The sequence below is a fragment of the Danio rerio genome, chromosome 1, assembly GCF_052040795.2.
Source record: "Danio rerio strain M-AB ecotype USA chromosome 1, GRCz13ab, whole genome shotgun sequence".
In the NCBI taxonomy this organism is placed as follows: domain Eukaryota; kingdom Metazoa; phylum Chordata; class Actinopteri; order Cypriniformes; family Danionidae; genus Danio; species Danio rerio.
The window spans coordinates 13,455,401-13,482,434 of record NC_141021.1 but is presented as its reverse complement, the minus strand read 5'-3'; the positions used below and the strand labels follow the sequence as shown (position 1 = coordinate 13,482,434).

General features: G+C 36.2%; 2 protein-coding genes across 22 annotated transcripts in view; both read right to left on the bottom strand.

The window, feature by feature from the left end:
- tdrd7a (tudor domain containing 7 a) overlaps positions 1-7,478 on the bottom strand; it is a 28,768-nt gene extending 21,290 nt beyond the window's left edge. For 2 of the 4 annotated variants that reach the window (XM_087235406.2, XM_087235408.2), the window contains exons 1-6: positions 6,298-7,478; positions 6,009-6,216; positions 4,920-5,064; positions 3,221-3,374; positions 3,065-3,144; positions 1,739-1,917 (exon numbers count right to left, since the gene is read on the bottom strand). In XM_087235406.2, the coding sequence (XP_087091532.1) occupies positions 1,739-1,917; positions 3,065-3,144; positions 3,221-3,374; positions 4,920-5,064; positions 6,009-6,216; positions 6,298-6,386 (855 nt within the window). In that variant the 5' untranslated portion in view covers positions 6,387-7,478. 4 annotated transcript variants of the gene reach the window in all.
- Positions 7,479-9,958: 2,480 nt separating this feature from the next.
- Positions 9,959-27,034, bottom strand: part of stra6l (STRA6-like) — a 20,800-nt gene continuing 3,724 nt past the window's right edge. The window contains 18 exon segments of one of the 18 annotated variants that reach the window (NM_001442750.1): positions 9,959-12,843; positions 13,738-13,830; positions 15,429-15,575; positions 16,271-16,434; positions 16,855-16,974; positions 18,511-18,628; positions 18,821-18,869; positions 18,976-19,057; positions 19,142-19,217; positions 20,694-20,850; positions 20,933-21,044; positions 21,130-21,197; positions 21,652-21,780; positions 21,999-22,044; positions 22,188-22,308; positions 24,212-24,342; positions 24,431-24,531; positions 26,209-26,453. In NM_001442750.1, coding sequence (NP_001429679.1) covers positions 12,626-12,843; positions 13,738-13,830; positions 15,429-15,575; positions 16,271-16,434; positions 16,855-16,974; positions 18,511-18,628; positions 18,821-18,869; positions 18,976-19,057; positions 19,142-19,217; positions 20,694-20,850; positions 20,933-21,044; positions 21,130-21,197; positions 21,652-21,780; positions 21,999-22,044; positions 22,188-22,308; positions 24,212-24,342; positions 24,431-24,522 — 1,923 coding nt within the window. In that variant the 5' untranslated portion in view covers positions 24,523-24,531; positions 26,209-26,453 and the 3' untranslated portion in view covers positions 9,959-12,625. 18 annotated transcript variants of the gene reach the window in all.

The following is a 27,034-nucleotide window of genomic DNA, read 5'->3' as shown; positions in this document are numbered from 1 at the left end:
TATTCCAAAACTTTTCCAGGTGTAGAAAATGCCATGTCAAATATCCATGACTTTTCCATGACTGTATGAACCATGTATATATTAGGGAAGCAATGGTTCTCAGTAAAAAATAAATAAACAAATTGCATCGTCCCATTGTCCTCCCATGGTTCGGTGCGCCCTGTGATGTGTAGTTAAGAATATGCATTATTAATATTGGCTTGCCTAAGTTTTATTCACTATGATAGTGCTGATAAGTACGCCCAAACAGAATCTGCATGTAGATAAATCCAGATTTTTAATCCATAATATGTATTTAATTGTGGAAATCTGTTTAAATGAGTATTTATTCACTTTTTAAATTCATTTCACTGATATTATTTTAATATAATATTAATAATAACATTAAAATGTTCATATGATTTATGTACAATAGTTTGTAAAGTAATATGTTCTGTCTTTTAGTAGAGATTTTATATAAGAGACTTGCTTTGTTTACTAAATAAGTTGTTCTAACTGGATTTGTATTGTGAACATTAAATTAAAAAGTTTAAAATGTATTATTTATTGTTTTTTTATTAATTAAATTTTTAGTTATTATAGTCTTAAAATCATTCTGCACAAATCCGCAAATTTATTTATTTTTTTTACAAAATTCTCCACAGAAACAGCAAAGAACGTACGTAGATTCTGAAATATTGTTAATAAAAATGCGGTGTTGCCTTGGTAATGCAAGTATAATGTCAACAGAAGGATTCATTAATCAATACTCTAAGAGAGCTCAATATGGTATATGCCGAGCTAGTGTTGTTCCTTTACTGATAAATTTCCGATGACCTGTTATTGTGAGTTTTTTTTTTTTATACGGTTCATTTAACAGCAGCGATGTTGTAATGTAATTAAAATACAATCTGTTAAATAGACTTTGGCATTCATTTAGTTGCTCAAACGTAAAACAACAAAAAAAGCCATTTACTCGCATGCCCCCGTCAGAATTGGCAGGCTAACGCAGAAGCTCCATTGAATACACTAGGGGAAATTTAAATGCTCATATTATAAAGACATGGCGGAGAAATTTTTCAATTAATATAGTGCTTCTTGTACAGTCTGAGACTCACTTTATATCTGATATCACTCAGCCAGTGGAGATAGCTGATTTTTAAAGAAAACAGACCTTAAACCTGCCAATTTTGCATTGGCATACAGTTCACCAGACGCAGTTAACCCAGGTTACTGGCAAATTAAAAGTCCTATTAGCATGCTTCGGGCATATTCCCTATTTTTAAGATGTGTTGACATGATTATTATTATCTGCATAATTGGTTGAGACGGAGTCTCAATGTAAAAAAAAAAAAAGAGGAAGTTTAAGCTTTTTCTCAAGCATTTTATTTGAACACAATTTTCAAAACGACCTATTTTTATTAAATGAATGAGAGAACATTTAAATCTACAGTCATATGTGTGAAGCTGTTGCATTGTCAGGGTTTTGTTACCCAACAAATATGTATATTGTTTGAATTTTTCTGAAGCCATTTTTTTTAAACAGCACAAACCAGACCGAACTGAAACCCTTACTCTTAAACCATGATACACACCAAACCGTGAGTAGATTGAACCATTGCACCTATTTTTTTTTTTTTATCCAATTTTTGTTAATGATAATGAGTCCTGATAAAGTAACCTTAAAAAGAGGAAAAATATTAGACATAGAAGTATGGTGGATTTCTGTAGTTGTGTTTGTCTATTTGAGTTTTCTCACAGTGCAAATGTGTGTCCACTTCTCTACTTCCTGAATTATGTGAAGCTCTTCCTGAAACATGCTCTTGTAGAGCTGAGGGATTTTAGACAGCCAGACTCCACTGGAGTACTTCTGCAAAAGCTGTTTGATTCGACCCTGAACCAACTCAACATCTGCTCGGTTCACAGGCTTCTGCTGAGCTGAAGAAAGCAACACAAACAAAAATCAAAATCAAATTTAAAACAATCAATAAATACAAATGCACAAGTACATCCACAACTGTTCAGATACCTAATCATATTCCTCCATGAGTAATCTATACCTGCACATATGCACAAGTCCAGTCAAACATCTGCATATGTACATTACATATACAGCAGATATACATATGTGCATATATACATCAATACAAATGACGAGATAAATACATAAATAAAGAAATAAAAAATGAAAGGAAAAAAGATAAATAATAATAATATAAATTGGAAAAATGTTTTTGGATATATAAATACCTATACAAAACCAATTATCGAAATTTTGTACACATTTTTATGATTCGTTGGTCAGTTTGTAGACATTCAAAAAAGGGCTTCCAAATTTTTAAAAAATTTCTTTGGTTTGCCTGCAATTCATTCATTCGTTTTCTTGTCGACTTAGTCCCTTTATTAATCCGGGGTCGCCACAGCGGAATGAACCACCAACTTTTCCAGCAAGTTTTTACGCAGCGGAAGCCCTTCCAGCCACAACCCATCTCTGGGAAAGGTTTGCCTGCAATCTCATATCTAATCTTTTCCATGTGCAATACATTACAAAACTCTGTAAACCATGTGTCAAATTTAGGTGTATACTCTTTGTTCCACATCAACAATATACATTTTTTTGCCAGTCATTCCATATTGAACTCTCTGGCTTTGATCCAAACTACAATTTTCAAAAGAAGGAGCCCAGCCTAATATTGCAATAAGAGAACCAGGAGGAAAATTAATCCTTAGTACTTCAGAGTAAAAAGAGAACACCTCAGTCCAAAATGTAGACATTTTTGGGCAGAACCAAAATATGTGAGAAATAGTATGAGTTACTTGTATTTACTAATTAATTAATTCAACCATGGTGAACGCACAGAGAATAAAGGCTCTTGCTTTTGCACTACTTTATTTTGGACAACACCAGAATCAGCTTCCCATAGTGCATGACAAAACTGAAAGTTATGTGCGACTGCCACAAGGGGGTGAATTTTGACAGTCGTGTCCGAATGTCGTTTGCAGTGGAAGGGCAGCTTTAAGCTTTAGATTTGGTACTAAGCTTAGATTATTTTAAATATTTTGAACTGCACAAAGTAATGCTTACCTGCTGTCCCACTGGTCTTTTTGAGTGGAGTCTTTATATTTGTATTGATTTTGCTGGGTACAACTGAAGTCTTCTCAGGCCTAAAATCACACATTTTTTGGATTTAATGAGAATCTTTTAGTCTGATGATCAAGTGTTTTGTCTGGCGTCACTCACACTGGTGATTTCCTGTTCATCTGCCAAGCTGGAGCTCTGGAGGAGGGCAGGTCGTTACTGTAAAGCTTCCGCTGGGTAGAGTAAAAACTCGTCACAGAGCCTCGACCGGGATGAGTCATGTTGCTCGGTTGCCTCAGAGACAAGCGAGGTTTGACTGCAAAGACCAAAAGAGTTCAACCAAACCAATAAACAAGCACATACCTCTAAGGGCTGCATGACAGAGCGCGGGATGCTAAACAGTTTGTAGCAATAGCCTGCAATCGCAACCAACTGGCACAGATATTCAGCCCACATATACAGACAAGCTTGGTGGGCAAAGCCAGAGCAATAAAACCTTTTAATAGGATCCCTTTTGGGATGTGGGCACACAAACTAGCATTTTCAAATGTCAAAAAGTTAAACGTACAAGGGAGGTATGTAGATTAATGGGGTGGTTCAACCAAAAATGACAATTCTGTCAATATTTACTCACCCTTTTGACTTTGAGTTTTTTTTTTCTTCTGTTAAACACAAAAATAGATATTTTGAAAAAACTGTGGTAGTCATTAGCCCTTTTCACACATGCAGACCTTTCCGGACAATTACTGGCAATTTTCAGAAAGGTCTATATGTGTGAACAGGCCTTTTTTTGAAAATATCGGTAAATTAGTTCTGGCAATTTTCTGGAAACAGAAGTTGTAACACTATTGGTAATTTGCCAGAATGCTGCACTTTGTGAACGCAGAAGGAAAATTACCAGAAAAAGACATCTACTGATGCGAGTCATCTACTCCAGCCAATCAGAACATTCAGACGCATTCACATCCGTGCCGTTTATGAAAATAAAAGCCTTTGAATATTTTTCCATAGACATTTAGCTGCTAGATGTTTGTCAGATAACATTTCTATGTTCCTTGTTAAAGGCAACTGTGTTGTAAGATGCGTTCGAGCTCTGCTTCAGTTGCTTGACACGTGTTCAGGTGAAGCAGTCAGTGAGAGCCAGCACAAATACATATTATGTACATCTCAACATTGTACCTCCATATGTTTCATCAAAGTTGTAAACAATACTTATCCATCCACAGAGTTTGTAATGTAGTCAATTGTGTAAACATTTAGCTGCGGTTCGCACTTCAGCCTTTGGATGTCTCTGGGACAAAGCAGCTGCATGAATGCTAAAGCTTTAAATAAAAATAAAACCATCAAAAAAGGCCTGACCCCTTCTATGTTTACAAATACAAGTACAGCCGTTTAGAGCTCATTTCTGGTTAATGATCTCAGAATTTACTATATTTTGGAATGGATGTGTGAACAGTCTTTTCCAGTATTCCTGGACGTTTTTGCCTGTGTGAAGAGCACTTGTTTGAAATTACCGGTAAAGTCATTCTGGTAATGTTCCAAATATTTGCCAGTATCGCCGTGTGAAAGATGCTATTGTCTTACATATAGTTTTTTATACTATGGAAGCCAATGGTTACAGGTTTTTATCTTTCTTCAACATAACTTTTTTCTATTCAACATAAAAAAGAAACCCATAAAAGTTTGGAATCACTTGAGGGAGAGTAAATAGTAAGTAAATTTTCATTTGGGGTAAAGGATCCATTAAATTCTACAATTCTAAACTGATATGAAAAGAAAGTTGAGATCATCTTTTTTCTTATCTTATTATAATGACCTCTGCATTATTAAAACTCTTCTTGATTGTGTATTTGTATGTTACCATTATGCGAAAATAGATGGGAAGTCCTCGCTCTCATTTGGAAGTTTAATAATTTAGAGCAGCCGGTCTTCTTCACATTCTTCTGCCGGGCGACCAGCTGTGCGATGTGTGCCGTCTCCTCACACACGCCAGCAAAACACATCACCTACAATCAAGAAAAGTTCAATGCATTTAAGTTTGGTTTGGTTTTGACATGCTACATTACATAGACCGTGGACCTTTATACCCCATTTCAAAAGTAAAATATACTGTAATAGGTATTTTAATCTACACAACATTAAGTGCAGTGTGTGGGTGATTTCGATTTAAATAAAGTAAATTAAATACTAATCTAATATTTTAGGCATTTTTTGTTTGGCCGGGTTTTCGACAGCTTTTGGGCTGGAAAAGTCAGCTATATCTGGCAACACTCGTCAAAAACTGATGATTATAGAATGAAATCCCCACAAAATTTGACTGGGTAAGCAAAATTCCCACAAGTGTTTGAGTTCTCCATATTTTATTCTGGGTGAAAAATGGAGAGAAAAAAATCATAGGTTCGATTACATTTTTAAGACCTTTGAAACGCAGATTTAAGACATTTTAAAACTAGGCATGGGCCTACATAAGATTCTGACAATATGATAACCTTGGATATAAATATCACGGTTTCACGATATCACAGTATTGAGATTACTGCTCTAAAATATATTCTTTTTAAATGTCTGGGTAAAAAAACAAAACCTTTTTCCCTTTTGTACACAATATATTTTAATTCGAAAAACATTTATAATAATTTGGAGCAGTAAACATGCCAGGCTAAATAATTCAAATGAATTATTGACTTCTGCTGCCTTCATTTGATCAAAAAACAAAACGGCACCTTTGGATATCTTTTCTGCTGGAGATACTGCTGTCCTATAAAATGTAAATAAAATGGTAGGAATGGTATAGCAGATAATTTGGAAAGTTTTAAAACCTCGGTATACTTTGAACACGGTTATCGTCTTATGCCTATTTAAGACTAATTAAGGCCTTATCTTTATACTATGGCATTTAAGACATCACATCCTGTTTAAACATAAGACATGTCATTTACAAATGCATCACCTCTCCAGTAATGGAGCGTTCGAGCCGCACAACGCCGGGAATGCTGCGCAGAAAACTCTCAAGAGTGTCATGTCCAAACTTCCGGAAGGGAATCATCTCTCCTGTCAGAGCCCGGTAATCTCCCTGCAGGCGGGCCATGGCCACACCGTGCTTACTGCTCTGAAGAACAGCTCGCAGCATCTTCTTAACCAACTCCACGTCACTCATCCTGCATTTAAGAAAGTGTTATAAAGACATCTACATCTGTGCCTATTATAGACAGCATGTTTGTAACCTAACAGATTCCAACCTGGACAGCACCTTGGGCATCACATTTGAAGTTAGATGCGTAAATAAAATGTTTTGAAGGATTAATAAGTTATGTTTGTTGTTATTCATTTATTTTGTAACAGTACATAACAATAACGTTTAAGGCATTGATCAAAGTCAAAATGCATGCAAAAGAGCCAACAGCATCCCCAAAGTTTTTTTTTGTTTGTTTGTTTTTTTTTTAATAAAAACTTTTCGTTCAGGTCAACTGAAAAGTGTATAACAGTTTTGTTTTGATTCATTTTTGTTGATCATTTTATTTCACCTCAAATCCGTTTCCAGAAAAAGGACGAAACCAACATAACGTACCCATTCACTAAAAACAACTAAAATATAACGTTATCCTCCCATCTAGGGGGCAAACAGTTTTAGGTGTCGTACAGATTGATTATCATTTAGAACAAACAGCCTACAGAATTTCATATTGTAACGTTAAATCACAAATCATTTCTGTAAGAGGCATCATTAAAGACGACCACACTCTTATGGAAAATATTAGCAATTATTACTTTTATGAATAAGTATTTAGGCGGGAAGAGATGAAGGCTAAACAGGCAAAATATCATAAGACAGTAACTTTAATTAGGTTAACTAGCTAACGTTAAACAACCCATATGTATGAAATAATTTCATTTTTACGTTTTTTTAAAGACAAGGAATAAATGTTTCACCCTCAAACCGAAAAATACGTCAATTATTGCTTCAATCTCTACATTAATCGACGTAACTTATTCAACAGCTCACGTGTCTGCCAAGTTGTGCCAACAAAATACAACACTTTAATGGTGGACAACTTTCATTTACGCATCAAAAGAAAAATCAGTTTTATGAACAATCTGAGCATATACAATAATGATTAACTGTTAAGTATCTAAAGGAATTTAGGTGGACCATATAAAGGATGTCGTTAAATTTCACCAGACAACGTTAATTAACTAACGTTAACATTAGCTAAATGAAAGTGTTTGATTTAACATTATTTTACGCTTCTGTTGACGTACACGTATTTAATTCACAAACAACAAAATATTATTGGAGTTATTTTGTTATTAATCGAAGTAACGTTATTATTAAAACTCACCTGCCGTTTTCTCTTCACACTTGTTTTTTTTTCGCAGTTAATGCGCGCACACGCACGTGTTTTCGCGACGCCACCTCTCCAACTACGTAATACGTCATCCAAAAAAGTACTGAGGTCAAATGTCAAACCGCCCAAAATTTGTAAATAAACCGAAATAAACATTATAAAAAAACAAAATAAAATCTGCAACGGACAATCCCATTCATTATTTAACTAATAAATCCCAAAGTCATGACTATTTGAAAACACTTCCCCGAAAAGCTGATAATAATCCTTCTTCAGCACTTACTGTGTATTAAGCACAAATTACAATGGCTAATCTTACTCTGTAACGACGCTGAAGGCAAAAAGTGATAAATAAACTTCATGCTGAGGGAATTTAGGGTGATGACAGTCATGCGCTCACACACCAGTGTCTAACTAACTAAATTTATAAACTATTCACTGAGGAATCAGTGGAGAAAATCTCAAGCTCTCAAGGAGATTGTATAATGCTACCCGTACAAATGGAAGAATGAGCCTATACATGCTGATAACTAAAATAGGCCTAAGGTATTCTTTCAAACATCCTATCTAGATGCTAGGCCTATACACAGCCCTACTGAAAAAACAGCTTAAACCAGGTTGGTTGGCTGGTTTTAGCTGGTCGACCAGGCTGGTTTTAGAGAGGTTCTGGCCATTCTGGTTTCAAGCCATTTCCAGCCTGATCTCAGCTGGTCAGGCTGGGACATGACCAGCTAAAAACAGCTTGACCAGCCTAGCCAGGCTGGAAGTCCAGCCAAAACCAGCTTAAACCAGGCTGGTTAAGCTGGTTTTGGCTGGATTTAGCTGGTCATTTTTCAGCCTGACCAGCTAAGACCAGGCTGGAAATGGCTGGAAATGAGGATGCCCTCTACCCCTCTAAAACTGGGCTGGTCAACCAGCAAACCAGGCTGGTTTAAGCTGGATTTTTCAGCAGGGAGAGTTGGGTAAGTTACTCCAAAAAAGTAATAGATTAAATGACTGGATACTATTTGAAAATTGTTAGTAGATTATGATACCAATCACTGCATGTTAAAAAGTTTTCAGATTTAATTACTTAGTAAGCTACTTTACAACATATCAACATATGAAGGCTAAAAACACTGCTAGTCAAAATTGTAGTATGAAGTATGAAGCAGCTAGACTTGAGAGCATCCTGACCAGCTGCATCACTGTGTGGTTTGGAGCCTGCAATGCATCCTGCCGCAAAACTCTTCAACACATAGTGAGAACAGCTGAGAAGATCATTGGTGTCTTTCTGCCCTCCCTCCAGGACATTTACAGCACACATCTCACCCGTAAAGCCCTCTGCATAACAGCTGATACCACCCACCCAATGCAGCTTCCTCAGCCTGCTGCCATCAGGGAGGAGACTGCAGAGTCTCTTCGGGCCAGGACCAACAGACTGAAGGACAGCTTCATCCATCAGGCTGTCAGAAAGCTGAACTCTCTCCCGGCTCTGCCACCACTCCCCTCTCCCTCCCTACGCACCTTTGAACTCTGACACACATGTAAACACTCACACATCTGCATCGGTCACTTTGTGTGACATTGGACCACTAGTTTCCTCCTCCCTGAATATTATCAAGACTGTCACTTTATTTTATTTACAGGCTTTTTGCACTTGCATATGCACAACTCTGGTTTGCACTCTTTGCCATGTGCCCTTAATTGTAACTGTATTTTACACAATTTTTATTTTTACTTCTATTGTTTAGATTATATGTGTGATTGTATTTTATGTATTTTAAAAAAAAATCCTATTAATATTATCTGTTGTCTGAGAGTGAGGCAATTTCAATTCTCTTTATGTCCTGTAAATGCGGTTGAATCAACAATAAAGCTGACTTTGACTTAATCCAAATAAAAAAACCTTCATATGTTCTGATAACGTTTTAAAAATAGTTTAGCTAAACATAGCCTACACTGTGAAAAAATCCCAGAATTAGAGTTACTGTAATTTTTTACAGTAAATTACATTAGTATCACTTTACAGGATTTAAATGTGATTTTTTTTGTATTCATTTTATTATTTATTATACATTATTATATCATTTTAATATTATAGAATTTTGTTTTTATTTCTTTTTTAATCCTGGACCAGGCCATATCCTGAGCAGCTGCTGTCTTCGCATTGACCCTGGAGGGCTAGCCTGTACACCAGCCGGTGTACACCTCCCACTTGCAGCTTCACCATGATGGATGTCCAGATTTCTCCAGCCTCTGGCGCCTGAACTCCAGCTCTGCACAAAAAGTTTGGCCATAGGAGAAATGGTCGTGCCCAACTGAGCCTGGTTTCCCTTGTCAATTGGTAAAGTTTGTTCCTCGCCATTGTCACCACTGGCTTGCATGGTTCGGGACTTCTGAAGCTGCACATCGATGGATTTGCTCTTCAGTATTTGGACTTTCAGCAGTAAAAATTAAACCACAAAGAACTAAACTGAACTTCAACTGTGAAAACTGACATTGTTTCAATTAACTATAGTCTTGCTTTGACACAATATACATTGTAAAAACGTTAAAGAATTAAAGATGAATTAAATTGAATTCAGAATTTTATTGTGAAATTAAGACAGGCATCATTCATTCCTCCATGTTCTTTTCAGCTTAGTCCCTTTAATAATCTGGTTTCGCCACAGAGGAATGAACCGCCAACTTATCCAGCATATGTTTTTCGCAGCGGATGCCCTTCCAGCTGCAACCCATCACTGGGAAACACGAGGAGAACATGCAAACTCCACACAGAAATGCCAACTGACCCAGGGCAGGCATCATGATTACAGCAAATTACTGTATAAAGCGCTACATCTTCTGCACATTAGTTATAGGTATTCCAAAAACTCTTTATTTTATTCATCATTAAAATTAATAAACATGAACTTTTATTCTGGTACAGGCACTTTTTTGATATTTAGAAATATTTACAGAAATATTGTTATTTTGAACTACCTCACAATAATTTACTGTGAATTTACAGTGACTTCCTGTGTAAGTAATGCAATTAATAGCCAGTAATTTACAGTAAATTTAAGATCGAATATTTGCAGTGCAAGGTGCATGCTAAGTTCATGTTTCTATTAACACTTAATTTGCAATGTAAGTAACTTGTTGACTTTAGTAATTGTAATGAATGTGAATGTAATGCATAACATACTGTATTCCTGAAAATATTAATGCAATACATTAGTTATACCTAACTCTAGTTATAGGATAACTATACCATCCTAAATTATCAAAATTATTAAAGGAATAGAAGGAACAAATCAGACAAAGACATTATAGATGATTTGACCAAATCATTTCAGAAACATTTTTTTCGGGTGGCACAGTGACTTAGTGGTTAGCACTGTCACCTCACAGCACTCACTGTTTCAAATCCCTGCTGGGTCAGGAGGCAATTCTGTGTGGAGTTTGAATGTTCTCCCCATGTTCATGTGGGTTTTCTCCGGGTGCTCCGGTTTCCCAAACAGTCCAAAGACATGCGGTATAGGTGAATTGAATTAACTAAAATTAGCTGTAGTGTGTGAGAGTGTGTATAGATGTTTCTCAATGCTGGAAAGGCAACCACTGCGTTAAACATATGCTGGAATAGTTGGCGGTTTATTCCGCTGTGGCAGGCTCTGAAATAGAGACTAAGCTAAAGGAAAATGACAGAATGAATCAATATATAATATATATCAATGTAATATCTACCTAAGAAAGAAACTTATAAAGGTTTGAAACAAGTAGCCTAAAGCAGTGGTTTTCAAAGTGGGGGTCGGGACGTCCGAAGGGACAATGAAGGGGGGTGGCCTGGTGATTTCCAAAAATCTATTTACTTATTTTAAACCATAAGAATTACCATATTTTATCCATAACCTATTGAAAAGAAAAAATAGTCATTTATAGTTACTATATAGTTATTATAGTAACTTATAGTTACTAGTTCTATTGGATTGCGACCCCTGGGGTAATTACATTATATTAAAGACACAGCAATAGTGTCAGATGCAGCAGATTGATTTTATAACACCAGGTTAAACTTTCTGACACATTTACAGCACTGAAATCCATAAAAAAATTCAATGAAGAATAGACTTGGGTGTATTGGTGTGTGTGCACCCTTGCATGCAAGGTTTCTGTATTTATAACCACCTAGAACATGGGTGGCCAACCCTGTTCCTGAAGAGCCACCTTCCTGCAGATTTCAGTTGCTACCCATATCAAACACACCCGAACTAATTAATTAGGGCCTGAACACTTGATAATTACAGACAGGTGTGTTTGATATGGGTTGCAACTGAAATCTGCAGGAAGGTGGCTCTCCAGGAACAGGGATGGCCACCCCTGACCTAGAAAATATTGGGGGTCGCGAGTCACTGGCATTGATATTTTGGGGGTCGCAGGCTGAAAAGTTTAGGAATCCCTGGCCTAAAGGATGAGTAGATGATAACATTTACTCATTTATTTTTGTGCAAACGTGTGTTTTTTTCTATATCTATATTGTAAGATATATTCTATGTTTTTCTAGATGTTTTGCACAATAATAACTAAACAAATATGAATTCATTAATGTTGGCCACAAACTGAGAATTCATTCAGCTGGAAGGGCATAAACATATGCTAAATAAGTTGGCGGTTCATTCCACTGTGGCGACCTCTGAAAAAGAAGAGGCTTAGCCAAAGAAAAATGAATGCATGAATGAACATAAATAACTGCATGATTATTATAGTAAAATCCCAATTCATAAACATACAAAAGAGTGTGAAAACAATTTAATAATCAAAACACCTTTTCCCCCTATACTGAAACTTTTGTGGATTCCACAGATGTTTAAGCCCAATAAAACCAATAAATTTTTAAGACTGCATTTTGTATTACAAAATACTTAAAAAACAAACATAAAAGGAAAATAGGAAGCTCCAGCGCATCTCCAAATGCAGACTTGTCTCTGTTCTCTGATGAAATTCAAGGAGTCTTTTAAATGGCTTTGATGATCACAGTTGCACTTTAAAGTACATTCTCGTTCTCAAGAGCATGCTATTGAACCAAAAACGGGCATGCAGTGAATCCATCGACCATTTTGTACACAAAAAAAAGTCTACATCCTGCAAACGTAGTGCAAAAGTATGTCAATGACCTCAAAAGGAGACAAAAAGCTCTCTCTACACCGAGAGAAACCCTGATACTCTTGCTCTCCAGGATCCGGTTCACGCTTCAGCTCTTTCAGATGTCTAGCGGTGCTGGTTCTGTCTCAGCAGTTTTGTTACAGACTGCATCTGCTTGTTGAGCCTGTGAGGTGATGGCTCGGGCCAAGAGGAGCGGGTCAGGACTGTCGGTCTGTGGCAGTTTCTTTGTCTTTCTCAGCAGGATGAGTGAAGGATTCCTCAGCAGTGTGTAAAGGACAAGCCAGCGCAGGCGTACTCTGCCCCCTACTGAACACCCTGGTAAACAACACACAGAAAAACAGACTCCTGTTTAACCCTTTATAGGGAACTCCTTGAAAAAATCATTATGAAAACTGTTACTAGAAGTTATTACAAGACTTTTGAAATGTCATTGCATTAAAAATATGTATAATGTATTGAGTGTCAATTAAGTTACCATATACTCTATGGTTCTCCACCTGATAAAGGGTCAATAAAGCATGCAAACTAAAACAGGGGGTATTACATTAAAAATATACAGTTAGGTCTATAAATATTTGGACATGGACACAATTCTAACATTTTTGGCTTTATACACCAGCAGAATCTATTCAATGTCAATGAAGTTACCATGTACTGTATGGTTCTACACCTGATAAAGGGTTAATAAAGTACACCTTGTCATTTCAAAGGTCCAGATCTATCATACACTGCACATCGTCTCTTTTCAAATGGTTTGTTAAAGGTTTTGGTCTCTCTAAAGCACTCTGCTGATTTGTAGATTGTCAGATGGCCAGGTCCGATTTCTGTCAAAAACAACGTGCCCATTACCAGGGGCAGACTAGGACAGCATTTTCACCCCCGAAAAGTTATTAAGGCCAGGCCAAGATGAGGGGGGTTACGAGGGAAAGGCGCGATGTTTATGAAAAGTGGGGTGGGGCCGGGCCAAAATCACAGTGGCAGGCCAGATGACCGTCAGGCCACTAGGAAACGTCCCAGAATCTTCTTGACACAAATGACTGTTGAATTATTAGAGAAACAATGCACACCCTGGGTTACTGAGGAGAATATTTTCTCAACTCAATGGAGTCATTTATTCTGCTTACACTATAGTTACCACACCTAAAGACACTGTTCAGATGTTTTAAGGACATTTGTCAGGTTTTCATCTTGTAGTTCTAGTAGTAGTACCTGTGTGTAGCACTAGTTTCTTACGTAGCTCATCCTCTTTGTTTTGATCTGAATTTTGACTGTCGGCACTGAAATTCGCCGCAGTGCAGTTCCCTGAAAATAATTGCACACCTTAGAACGTTCAACAGCCAATCAGAGCAAAGCATTCAACAGCCCCTTAGTATAAATCAAATTTACTCTCAATAGGGGAAACAGAGTCAAAGTAGACATCGTCAAAAAATAAATAAATAAAAATAAAATTCTTATTATTGATAATAATTATGCTCCCCCTCATATTGTTGCAATCCCCTGAGACCTCAATTCATCCTCAGAAGACAAATAAAAATATTTTATATGAAATCCGAGAGCTCCTTCATAGATAGAAACAGTCCAGAGACAAAAAAAAAAAATCTGTAAAAAGGATCTTATTCTCCCTTCTCAGATCAGGGTGCACATTTACAACAGGCATTATGACATATTCACATAGTACGCAGACATTGTACTGCCCGTAGTAAAAGCACACCCTGAAAATAAAGATGAAGGTAATTTTATAGTATTTGGCTCTCAGATTTAATCTAAATGATCTTAATTTGTTTTTTGAGATGAATGAAAGCCTCAGGAAACGCATGAAGTATATGAGTTACTACTTGTTGACACACTCACTTTCCTTCAATAGTACCTGAATGCAGACTGAGACTGCATATCTCAGGGATGCAATATCAGACACATTGCACTCAACAGAGCTAGTGAAATCACTGTGAGGGGTAGGGTTAGGTGTGGGCTTTAAAAAGCATTGCATGCAGCTCAGATTGGAACTGCTTCCATACCCCTCTCCTTTCCTTTGGCTTAAGCCAAGGTCACATTGCACTTTTGTCCCATAGAGAACAGTTCATGTGCATACGAATGCAGCAGACCAGAAACACAAGCTCTTGCAACAAGTTTTGCATGTCGCTGCATTTCAAAGTTTAAGCATGGTGAACTTTCTAATTCACATCACATGATTACATGAAACCAACGGAAGACCAAAACGTGATCTTTCTGTACAGTAATATAAAATATGGAGCAATTGCACATTTCATCAGTCTCGCGTCATCTTGTTTCATCCTGCTCCTTTTCACAGCAACGTACGACAGACTTTTGCATGCTAAAACTCTAGTGTGACTGACCATGGCTTTTGTCCCTGCTTTAATGAGTTGTCAAATTATTTGGAATGCAACACAAATTACTAGCGCATATGTTTTACTGGCGGATACCCTTCCTGCCACAACCCATGCTGGGAAACACCCATACACTCTCTCACAAAAACAAATTCATACACTACAACTAATTTAGTTTCACCCCTCTAAAGGTGTCTTTGTACTGAGGGGTAACCAGAAACATTCTTACAAAACACTAGACCACCTAGCTGCTGAGGTGAGAAATGAATAGCAGAATTAAAATTTTTGGGTGAGCTAATGAGCTAATGAGGAATATAGGCTTGCAACAATTGTTAAAAACCTGCAGATTTTTTTGCAGTAAGCAAGACTGGAAAAAGTGATCTCTCGTTTTAGGTAGTTTTCTTTTTTTTTTTTTTTTGAAGAGACAAATCCGCAAGCCTCTCACAAACTGCTACAGTATGTAATGCTCTACATTTAAGGTAATATCTAAAAAAGAACAATAGAGGCAATTTAAAGAAGTCTGTGCTGTCTTTTATCTGTCATTATTATTATTACCTGTGTTATTGCTAAAAGTTGCATAGGAACACGCTGCAGGTCCTCCTTTCTCCAGTGTTCTGCCAAGCAGCAGATGGCAGAAAGACACCATAACTGGGTTACTGTGGTAATGATCAGCAAAAATCATCCCTATCCATGTACTGTATCCTGCACAACAAAAAAGAAAAGCATGAACATTAACCACTGCGCACAAATACTACATGAATCGTACATTTTAGAGTTATTTAAAAGGTAAAAATAATTCATTCAAAATACTTAAGTAATTTAATAAATTTATTCGTATTCTGTTTGGCTTCATTTCTTTATTAATCAGGGGACGCGCCACAGGGGAATGAACCGCCAACTTATCTAGCATATGTTTTACACAGCGGATGCCCTTCCAGCCGCAACCCATCACTGGGAAACACCCATACACTCTCATTCACAGTAAACTACAGACAATTTAGCTTACCCAATTCACCTATACCGCAAACCGGAGCACCCAGAGGAAACCCAGGCGAAACACGGTGAGAACATGCAAACTCCACACAGAAATGCCAACTGACCCAGCTGAGGCTTGAAACAGGGACCTTTTTGCTATGAGGCGGCATCGCTACCCACTGCGCCACCACGCCATGCCCAATTAAGTAATTTCAAAATGATAACTTACTTTAATAGTGAAGTTTGCACACTGCAGTACTTAGATTTTGGTGCTTGTTAAATATTTTAAATTGAATTCATTAAAGGAGTGTGGATCATGACCTTTTGAAATAACTGATTATTTCTAAAACAAAATTACCACTCTAATTATCATATCCATACTGCCCACTTTAACAGTTTTAAGTGTTTCTCTGCATCGTTACCTGGATCCATGGATTCATAACCACGTTGCATTATTGTCCGATCAATCCTTGACACTAGCCATGTTCCCACAATGCAGCTGCTCACAAGGCGTAAAACGCAGTTGCTCAACCCCATAATCACATTATAGAAGAAGAAAAAGTAATTGAAGCTGTGAAATGCTTTTCTGTGGAAAGAAGAGAGAAACTGTTTATTTATTTAGACAAAAAAGTGAAATGATTTTTATGTTTAATATTTGTTATCACTTAAATCATCCCAGAAACCCTTAGCACTGTGGCTGATTAAAGTCATATTTATTCATTCATTTTTCTTCGGCTTGGTCCCTTATTTATCAGGGGTCACCACAGCGGAATGAACCAGCATATGTTTTACACAGCTAATGTCCTTCCAGCCGCAACCCAGTACTGGAAAACACCCATACACTCTCACATTCACACACATTCATTCACTACAGTCAATTTAGATCAAACCAGTGACTTCCTTGCCATGAAGTGACAGTGGTAACCACTCAGCCACTGTGTCGCCAGTCATTTTAAAGAACTTAAAATCTTTGTGTGTGTCTATGTGTGTGTGTTAATGATCCTACCTATTGTTTATTGCAAGGGGCTTTTCTTTGTCTTCAGGGGAGAGTTTGTCCTGCAGGAAAAACACTTGGACCAAAATAATCTGCAGGACCACCAAAGCTATAACTATAAATATTGTCAACCTGCAAATACATAAAAAACAACACAGTTTAAAGGTACCTACGCATGTTCTAGATAAATATTAGAATAGTTCTGCATATGTCAAAATGTTTGAATGCAGGAAAAAGTACACTAATAAAAAAGTGGAATTATTATTATTATAATTATTGGAAATAAATTAATATTTCATTCAGTAAGAATGCATTCAAAATGCCAGTAAAGACATACAGTTGAAGACAGAATTATTGGCCCTCTTGTATATTTCAATTTTTCCCTTATTAACTGATTTTATTTAATATTTACCTAGTTATTATTCAAAATACTATTCTGCCTAAAGTACAATCTAAAGCAAGGGTGTTCAAACTCGGTCCTGGAGGGCCGGTGTCCTGCAGATTGTAGCTCCAACAACTTGCCTCAACACACCTGCAAGGATGTTTCTAGAAAGCCTAGTAAGAGCTTGATTAGCTAGCCCAGGTGTGTCTGATTGTGGTTGGAACTAAACTTTGCAGGACACCGGCCCTCCAGGACCGAGTTTGTTTAAATCAGAGACATGTCTGATTTAAAGACTTAACTAGGTTAATTATGCAAGTCATTGTATAACAATGGTTTGTTCTGTAGACAATCAAAAACAAACGCTTAAGGTTGTTAATAATGTTGACCTTAAAACGGTTTTAAGAAAATTAAAAACAGCTTTCATTTTAGCCAAAATAAAACAAATAAGACTTTCTCCAGAAGAAATAAATATTATAGGAAATACTTAGCAATGTTAAACAGGGTTTCTGTTAAACTTAAGACTTTTTAAGGCCATTAAGAATGAAATTTTAGACGTATACAGGGCTAAAAATGGTTTTAGCCTTGAATAAAGGATTTTTTTTTCGAATATCCCTGTTAGAAAAGATTATCAAAAAATTATTAAAATTTCATAAATTTCATACTACAATAATAAAAATGTAGTTAGTTTTTCAATAATAATTTGTGAATATCATTTTACTTAGTTTTCAAATATACCCATTAACAAACCCTATAACCCAAGAATAGAACAAAAAAGCGGCCAATTACTTCAGTCTACAATAACAATGAAATTAACAGGAAAATTAAGACCTGTTAAAAAAGATTTAAGACCAACAACACAAAAATTCTGTAAATTTAAGACTTTTTAAGGCCTAAAATTTTGCTTTTGAGATTTTAGACTTTATAAGACCCTGCAGATACCCTGATTAAACATTATTTGGGAAATATAAGGGAAAAAAAATCACAGGAGAGCTAATCATGTATCACTGTTTCACAGCTGCTTTCAACATTAATGATGAAAATAAAATGTTGAAAAAAACATTCATCAGCATGTTGAAATTGGCTAAATGATTTCTGAATGATCATGTGGCCCCATAGATTGGTATAAAAATTTGTCTTTGCAGTCACAGAAATAATAACAGAAAGACTAATTTTGCAGGTTATAATGCTGTCATTAAAAAAAAAAAAAAAAAATGTCAAAAAAATGTCTTAATGTTTAGGCTTCTTAAAAATTGAATTTAGTTATGAGATTACTTTTGTGGACTCACAGAATGATGCCTACATTGGAAAGCCAGCTGAGAATGTGTCCTTTCTGGATTGGTAGAACAACTCCATACACAAACATTAAGGCAAACAGAAACTGTACGAAGTGAACTATCAGAAACCCTGGAGGGAAACAAAAACCAATAGAGTCAATTATGTCATCAACAAATGCTTCACTCGAACACAAAACGATGGCCGGGAAGTTAATGACCTCTCTGAAGAGATGATAAACTATCAGCTAACCTCACCAAACCATCCAACATCACTGAAACTGAACAATATAGTGTGAATTTGAGGGTGTTGTACAGTACATACCCCACAGAGTGAAAGCAATCTGCCAGCCTGAATATCTTGTTATAGCAGCCTGAGAAGAAAAGCATTTGGCATTATGATCTGCAAACCTATTTTTAAATGCCACTGTTTGTTGTTGTTAGCCTCAGTCTGAGATGAAAACACAAATCTTTACTCACCACACTGACTGCAGGACTTGGCTTGTGAAACTTCTCTGGAAGAAAAGACTTCTGTCCCCGCCACAACCTCTTCAAATGTTTCCTGCAGTCAGATGTGCAGCTCATTTTTAATGATTTAATAATAATTATGTAAGATTTTATACAAAAAATGCTAAGGTGAGCATACCTGTAACACACCAGTACGTGAAATGTGTAAGTAACAGATGTCAGCGTGGAAAAAATGGTTGTCGCCAACCAAGACCCTAAAAAATATTAAATCTCTTGTCAGTTTTAAAGATGTTTATTTTTCAATATTCATCCATCCATTTAGTTTATTCTTTAATATCCATCCCTCCATCCATTTAGCTCATTCTTCAATATCCATCCCTCCATCATTCCTTCCATCCATATAGTTTATCTATCTATCTATCTATCTATCTATCTATCTATCTATCTATCTATCTATCTATCTATCTATCTATCTATCTATCTATCTATCTATCTATCTATCTATCTATCTATCTATCCATCCATCCATCCATCCATCCAACCATCCATATATCTATAACAGCCGCACAAAGGAGGTTTGGCCTATGTTTTAATATATATTTTTGAAGTCACATAAAGCTAAAAATATTTTTTATATATATTTACAAACTCCTGTGATGACAACCCAGATAATAGCAAACTTTCTCAAAACATTTCATAGCATTCTTTAAATATTTTGCAAATGTTAGCATTTTTATTGTAATATTATATTTTTCTTTTGTAATATTATATTCTTCTAAGGTTGATAAAAAAACATTCCTAAAACATTGATGTGAATGAAATGTTCTAATGACATTTTAAATAATGTTAAGGACATTAAATATCATTCATTTATTTTATTTTCGGCTTAGTTCCTTTATTACTGTAATCCGGGGGTCGCCACAGCAGAATGAACTGGCAACTTATCCAGCACATGTTTTATGCAGCGGATGTCCTTCCAGCTGCAACCCATCTCTGGGAAACATCCATACACACTTATTCACACTCATACACTATGGACAATTTAGCCTACCCAATTCACCTGTACCGCATGTCTTTGGACTGTGGGGTAAACTGGAGCACCCGGAGGAAACCCACGCGAACACTGGGAGAACATACAAACTCCTCACAGAGACGCTAACTCACCCAGCCGAGGCTCTAACCAGCGACCTTCTTGCTGTGAGGTGACAGCACTACCTACTGCGCCACCGTGTTGCCCAACATTAAATATAAAATTTAAAAATGTTTTTGAGTAATATTATTCTAACCAAAAATTGTTAATAAATTGTCTAAAAAACTATATCTTTTGTCAACCTTCCACAATTTGTTTATAACATGTTGAAAACGTTAAGAAACATTCTTAGAAAATCTATACTATTTGGATGCAATGTTCTAATAAAGTTTAGATAACATTCTAAGAACATTATTCATTATAACTGGTTTTTAATAACATGATGACGTGTATAAAGCTTAATAGGAACATAAAAAAATGTTGTTTAAACTTAAAATTGTTAGCTCAGAAAACTGAATGTGCAGCAGAGGAAACTTCAAAACTATATAAAATAAAATAAAATGAAATAAAATAAAATAAATAAGGAAATAAAATAAAAAAATAAAGAATTAAATAAAATAAAGAAATAAAGTATAACAAAAATAAAAAGAATAAATAGAGCAAAATGTTAACAGACTATAAAAAGAAGACCACATCTTACTTCGTGCAACAATGCTGAACTCATTGATGCTGGGAATGAGGTATGTGAACACACTCTCAGTCTGATTGCAGGACAATGCTATCTGTTCAAGTGAGTCCTTCAAAGAGTCCAGTTTGTCAAAGGTGTACTCGCTCAATCTGTAGTCTGCCAGTGTCATCTACATACACACAAACACACCTGAATGGCTTTGTGTTCAGATATTGCAATCCAAAATCTAAAACTATCGAGAGCCAACTCACCATGTACAAGCCAATAAAGGAGATAATGGATGTGCCAATCATCCTGTTAGGGAACTTAAAGTATGGATCCCAGTCATACACTTTTCTTCTGAACCAACTCTTCGGTTCTGGGCTAAAGGATAATAAGAGTAGTAATACAATGTCTGTAAATATAAACAGAAGTGGTTAATGTGTGTTTATATTGGGTGAGAGTGTACCTTTCAGGAGGACGTCTCAGTAAAGTTTGCACATATCTGAACTGATGGGAATGTAGATCCTCTTCATTCTGTTTATCAGAGAAGTAAGTTATTTTTATATACAAAAGATAAAATTATTAATCATTAAAACTCCTTTTTAACTATTTCCCAAGTGCCGTTCTATAATGGAGAGATGTTTTTTTTAAATACAGTTTTAAACATAATAGTTTTAATAAATAATTTTGACATGATGACTGTACATAATATTTTACTAGTAATTCTGCAGAATACCTGAAGATTAAATGTTAAAATATGTGTAATTTCATGTAAAATTTCATCAGGTTAAACATAATTTAACCAAAGAAACTGGTCAAAAAACATTCTTAGAGTGACACATAAGGATTAAGATACAATTAAAGGGCCATGACCCCCCCCCCCCCCCCCCCCTACTGAACCTTATAGTAAATTTTTCAAACAATGCTAATTGTAAGAATTGTAAAAATATAAAAAATTGCTGACTAAAAAAGTGCTCCATGATCTGACCTCATCAGCTTGTAGCTTCAGATGGATGCGTACCGCCTTCACAATGATGTAAACGAACCGTCCAAGCAGGAAAAACAGACACAGGTAGAACGGCCACAGGATGATCGGTTTCTCATAAGGACCTAAAATCTGCAATCAGAATTTATATTAAATTATATTATATTATATTATATTATATTATATTATATTATATTATATTATATTATATTATATTATATTATATTATATTATATTATATCAGGCACATTTGCTTTACACTGAGGGAATTACACCTAATGTTAACATGCAAATCATAATACCATAAAGTAAATAATTAATAAAGTTAATTATTAATCTTATTCACTAACCTTTCCCGCAGGGCAGGTTATCGTGTCATATAGTCTCACAATGAGCCTGAATCCCCACAGAAGATACAAAACACACAGTGCAACACAGTCAGTTCAACAACACACATACTGTATACTTTTACAGCAGCAGTAAGAAGGCAAACAGAGAATTAGATAGATGACTGAAGGTTTTTGGAGTGATTGATGTACCACATGAGCGTGTAGAGAAGACCTAAAATCCCTCCGAGCACTCGGTGTGGTGTTGAAAGACAAGCGAAGAACGGCAGGTAGGCCACACCAACTTCTATCGCTCCTATCAGGTACACAATGGCTGAAAGAGACAAATTCAGGTCATTTTTAAGTTAGGCTGCACGATATTGGGGGAAAAAACCTACATTGCAATTTTGTTTATTTTATGTGATTTATAAATTGAGATTTTCACCAAATAACTTGAATAGCTCTTTGGAAATAATTTATACTTTTATTGGGATGGTTTTGTAGAGAAGCGCATCTGCAGAAAATATAATAAACTTATTACCAGCACAGATAAATAGAGCAACAGTATAAAGGAGTCTAACAGTGTTCATGTGCAAAAATAAAAGAATTACATGTGCAAGTTGTATAGTCTTCATTGTATAAATAATGCAATAAAATGAATCTTTGTTAAAGTTACACAATGTGGTAATTCCTTGTGTCCAAATGTCTTAAACTCGCTTAAAATGTTTACATGGTCACAGTCCCTAAAAACACACGCAAATGATAACATTTTACATTTATTATGGTTAAATTAAAATGACTCCACAGCTTTCATGTGTTCTGAATTGTTGTACGCTGGTTCGAGCAATGGCTGGGTCAGTTGGCATTTCTGAATGGAGTTTGCATGTTCTTCCCCTGTTCGCGTAGGTTTCCTCTAAGTGGTCCGGTTTCCCGGACAGACCAAAGACATGCGCTATATTGGGTAAGCCAAATGGATGTTTCCCAGTGTTGGGTTGCGGCTGTAAGGGCATCCGCTGTTTAAAACATATGCTGAATAAGTTGGCAGTTCATTCAGCAGTGGTGACCCCTGATTAACAAAGGCACTGAGCTGAAAAGAAAATTAATGAATGAATAATATAATCTAATATCATATAATGTAATATTTATTCCTTTTCTTTTCGGCTTAGTCCCTTTATTAATCTGGGGTCACCATAGCGGAATGAACCGCCAACTTATCCAGCACATATTTTATGCAGCGGATGCCCTTCCAGATGCAACCCATCTCTGGGAAACATCCATACACACTCATTCACACTCATACACTACAGACAATTTAGCCAAACCAATTCACCTGTACCGCACGTCTTTGGACTGTGGGGGAAACCGTAGCATCCAGAGGAAACCCACGCGAATGCGGGGAGAACATGCAAACTCCTCAAAGAAATGCCAACTGAACCAGTCGAGGATCGAATCAGCGACCTTCTCGCTGTGAGGGGACAGCACTACCTACTGCACCACTGCATCACCCATAATATAATATAATATAATATAATATAGTAAAAGTTGTAACCCTGCTATATTTCACAATAGTTGGCATAAGGATGGGAGGGTCTAATTTGGTGTCCATGTCCAAATTAATTTATATAGGTGATCTGAAAAATGTATTTGATCAATAAAATAAAAACAATTTAAATGAATGTTTTCTATTTTATTATAATTGAAACTTTCTAATAACCCTGCAATGGCATGAAGTTTATCACGTCTCATCAGTAATGCACAATACCATTTCTCAATTTTCATTGTAAACATTTTTGTTTGAAAGCTGTAAATCTGTGCATATTTGCAGAATTATTTGGTTCAAAAGAACAACAATTATTCAAAATAATTTCTTACTGACATTACTGTCACTTATTTGTCAATCTAATGTGATCAAATAAAAAGTCTTATTGACCTACAGTATATAGTCAAGCCAATGGCAAATGTTGCTAATGCAGTATTTCATATATACTGTAGTGTTTCTTTGCCTCGTAAAATTTAAAGTTTGCAAAGATTCATTAATTTTTTTCTGTGCTGATATTCAACTTCATTAAGCAGAATTCACACTAGCTGAAAACCATCTGAAAAATGTTGTAACGCAATAATTGTCGTTATTGTCACTTCCGATCAATTGAACGCATTCTTAATGAAACAAAGTGTTAATATATTACTGAAAATGACATTTTATTGTCAAACATAGATGTAAAACTGCTTGTTGCTACCTTTAGCCCAGTTAGGCACATAAAATGGTGCGTAGGACTCAGAGAAGAGCTGAATCACGCTGGGAGCAATGGCACCAAATGCAAAACCATAAGACCATCGGTTACTTAGACTGCCAATGAAATCTAGTGGCCTGCAAAGTAACACAAAAAAAAAAAACAATTGAAAGCATAGATGGATATAAAATGTACAACTACAGATTTTGTTTAAAGAGAACTCACACCACAATGCCGAATCGGCCCTTGAGATATGGAAAGCGGTCCTCAAAAGGCTGAGCCCTGGCTCGCCGCTGCACTAATGAGAGCAGAAACATAATGAAGACCTGAAACACAGAAAATTATACAACCATATTACAAATATACCACGACAGAAGTGTAAGGATGTATGCATATTAATAAAGCAGAGGAAACAATGTTAACTATGGTTTCAAACAGCACATGTGAAAAAAAATACTGTAGTAGTTTAAAGTAGATCCTATCTTAGTGTTCTTGAACCATACTATAGTTCACAATATTATAGTACTAACAAATTTTGTACTGTAGTGTTAACTATAGTCAGGCCCGGCGCTACGAGGGGGCAAAGGGGGGCATTCCCCCCCCAGTTTTTATAAAGGATTGTTTACTTAAACTGAAAATTCTTTCTATCATTAATTATTAACACCCCCGTCGTTTCAACTTTCAGAACCCACATTTAAATATTTTAAAATATATGACATAGCAATTGAATTATGAGAATGGATATATCATGATGAACAGTGCTTTATAATAACAATAATAATCCCTTACATTTCTATAGCACTTTTCTTGGCACTCAAAGTGCTTTACACATAGGGGGAATCTTCTCATCTACTTTTTTCATTTTTTTTTATGCAAGAAAGAACATTACAAAGATATAATATGAACAAAGAGACAAAGAGGGTTACATAAATAGAATTCCAGCAAACTAAACAAGTTTAAATGATTTACACTAAGAAAGCGTTTTAAATGCAGTGTAATTGTTAAAAGTCTTTTAAAGAGTTCACATAAATTTCAAAGTCCTTTCTGAAAATAAAAAAGTAAGGGTGTTTCTTTGAAAATTTACATTTATGGATGTAAAATTTTGTTTTAAAAAAGCAATAAATCAATAATAAATATACAATGAGAAGGATCTACACTCAGAGAGTAACCAAAGAATACAATTTTTGGGGAAATACAGAAGTTTGGAAATAAGAATTTTCTTAATGAAATTGGAAAAGTCAACCTAAAACACTTTACAGTAAGTACACTCCGAAAATAAATGGTTTAGAGTTTCATCATATTGAGTACAAAATGAGCATTTAGGGGAAATATTGTTATTAAATTTAGCTAGTTTGGTATTTATTGGGTAGCTATCTCCTCACCTACCACCAGTGTAGCATCCACCTAGATAAAGCGACAGCAGCCATTTTCCACCAGACCGCACACCACAGATAGAGAAGACAGAGTAATGAAGCCAATTACAATGGACAGAGGCCAGTGGGTAAAATTAGCCAGGATGCCGGGGATAAACCCGTAACGTTAACGTTACTCTTTTTCGAAAGACATTCTGGGATTTTAGGGTATATGCTGAAGCATGCGAATAGGACTTTTAATTTGCCAGGTTAAGCGCTTCCGGCGAACTGTATGCCAAAGGAAAAATCTGCACGTTTTTAAGGTTAGTTTTCTTTAAAAATCAGCGATCTCCACTGGCTGAGTGATATCCGATATGAAGTGGGTCTCAGATTGTACTAGAAGCACTGCATTAAATTACATTTTCCCCGCCATGTCTTTATAATATGAGCATTTATTTTACTCCCGTATATTCAAAGGAGCTTCTGCGCTATCCTGACGATTCTGACGGGCGAATGCGAGTAAAAGGCCATTTGTCTCGTTTTACGCTTGAACAACTAAATGAATGCCAAAGTTAATTTATCTGAATGTATTTTAATGACATTAAAACATGAATGCTGTAAAAGGAACCGTATAAAATGATTATTACTCACAATAACAGGTCACCTGAAGTTTAAAAGTATGGGAATATGGGAACAACACTAGCTCGGCATATATCCAATTATATTCATCTGTCTCCATATACTACTGCATCCCAGAATATTACACAGCATCAAAAATGTACAAAAAATATATATTGAATATATTTAATATATTTTTGTGTACGGCAGACGGCAACTCGCCGTGACGCAGAGTCTGTGCTCCAATCAGGGGAGCCCTCTTAAGCGCTCGCCATGACAACAAGACAGCAGTGACGTGCCTTGTAAAAAATTGCATCGCGCTCCTATAAAGCTCGTGTGCTCTCTATTAGCATTGTCAGTTCGCTCGGTGTTGCTGTTTGTACTTGACCAAGGTGAGTTCTATACTGACGGTACGAGTGGAGCCACGCCAATCTCACGAAGTCCGCTTCTTGAAGCTTCACTCGGGCCCGTCTGTGCTGTAGTTCCTTGTGGTTTGCGTACATAAACGCAACATCGCAAGGAATATTACGTGTTTGTTGCTCGAAATGTGCCGCCGAAAAACATCCAGTGAATACTGGCACGTCCTGGCGCCCGGTTTTCTCGTTCACTCCCTGGGGCGAGGTGGCCTTTGAGCCCTAGGCAGGGAACAAACAACCCCCGAGGACCCTCAGGGAAAACACGGGGCCCGGTAGTGGGACCTCGCTGCGAGGGTTATGGTGGGTGGGAGTAGCGAGGCCCACTCATCGTCTATTTTAAACTCTAGTTTCAAACTTTAGTTTACTATAGTTTGAAATAGACACCATGGTAACTGTTATGATTTAACTTTATGCAAAGAGCTTAGAATGACCAAGAGCAACAG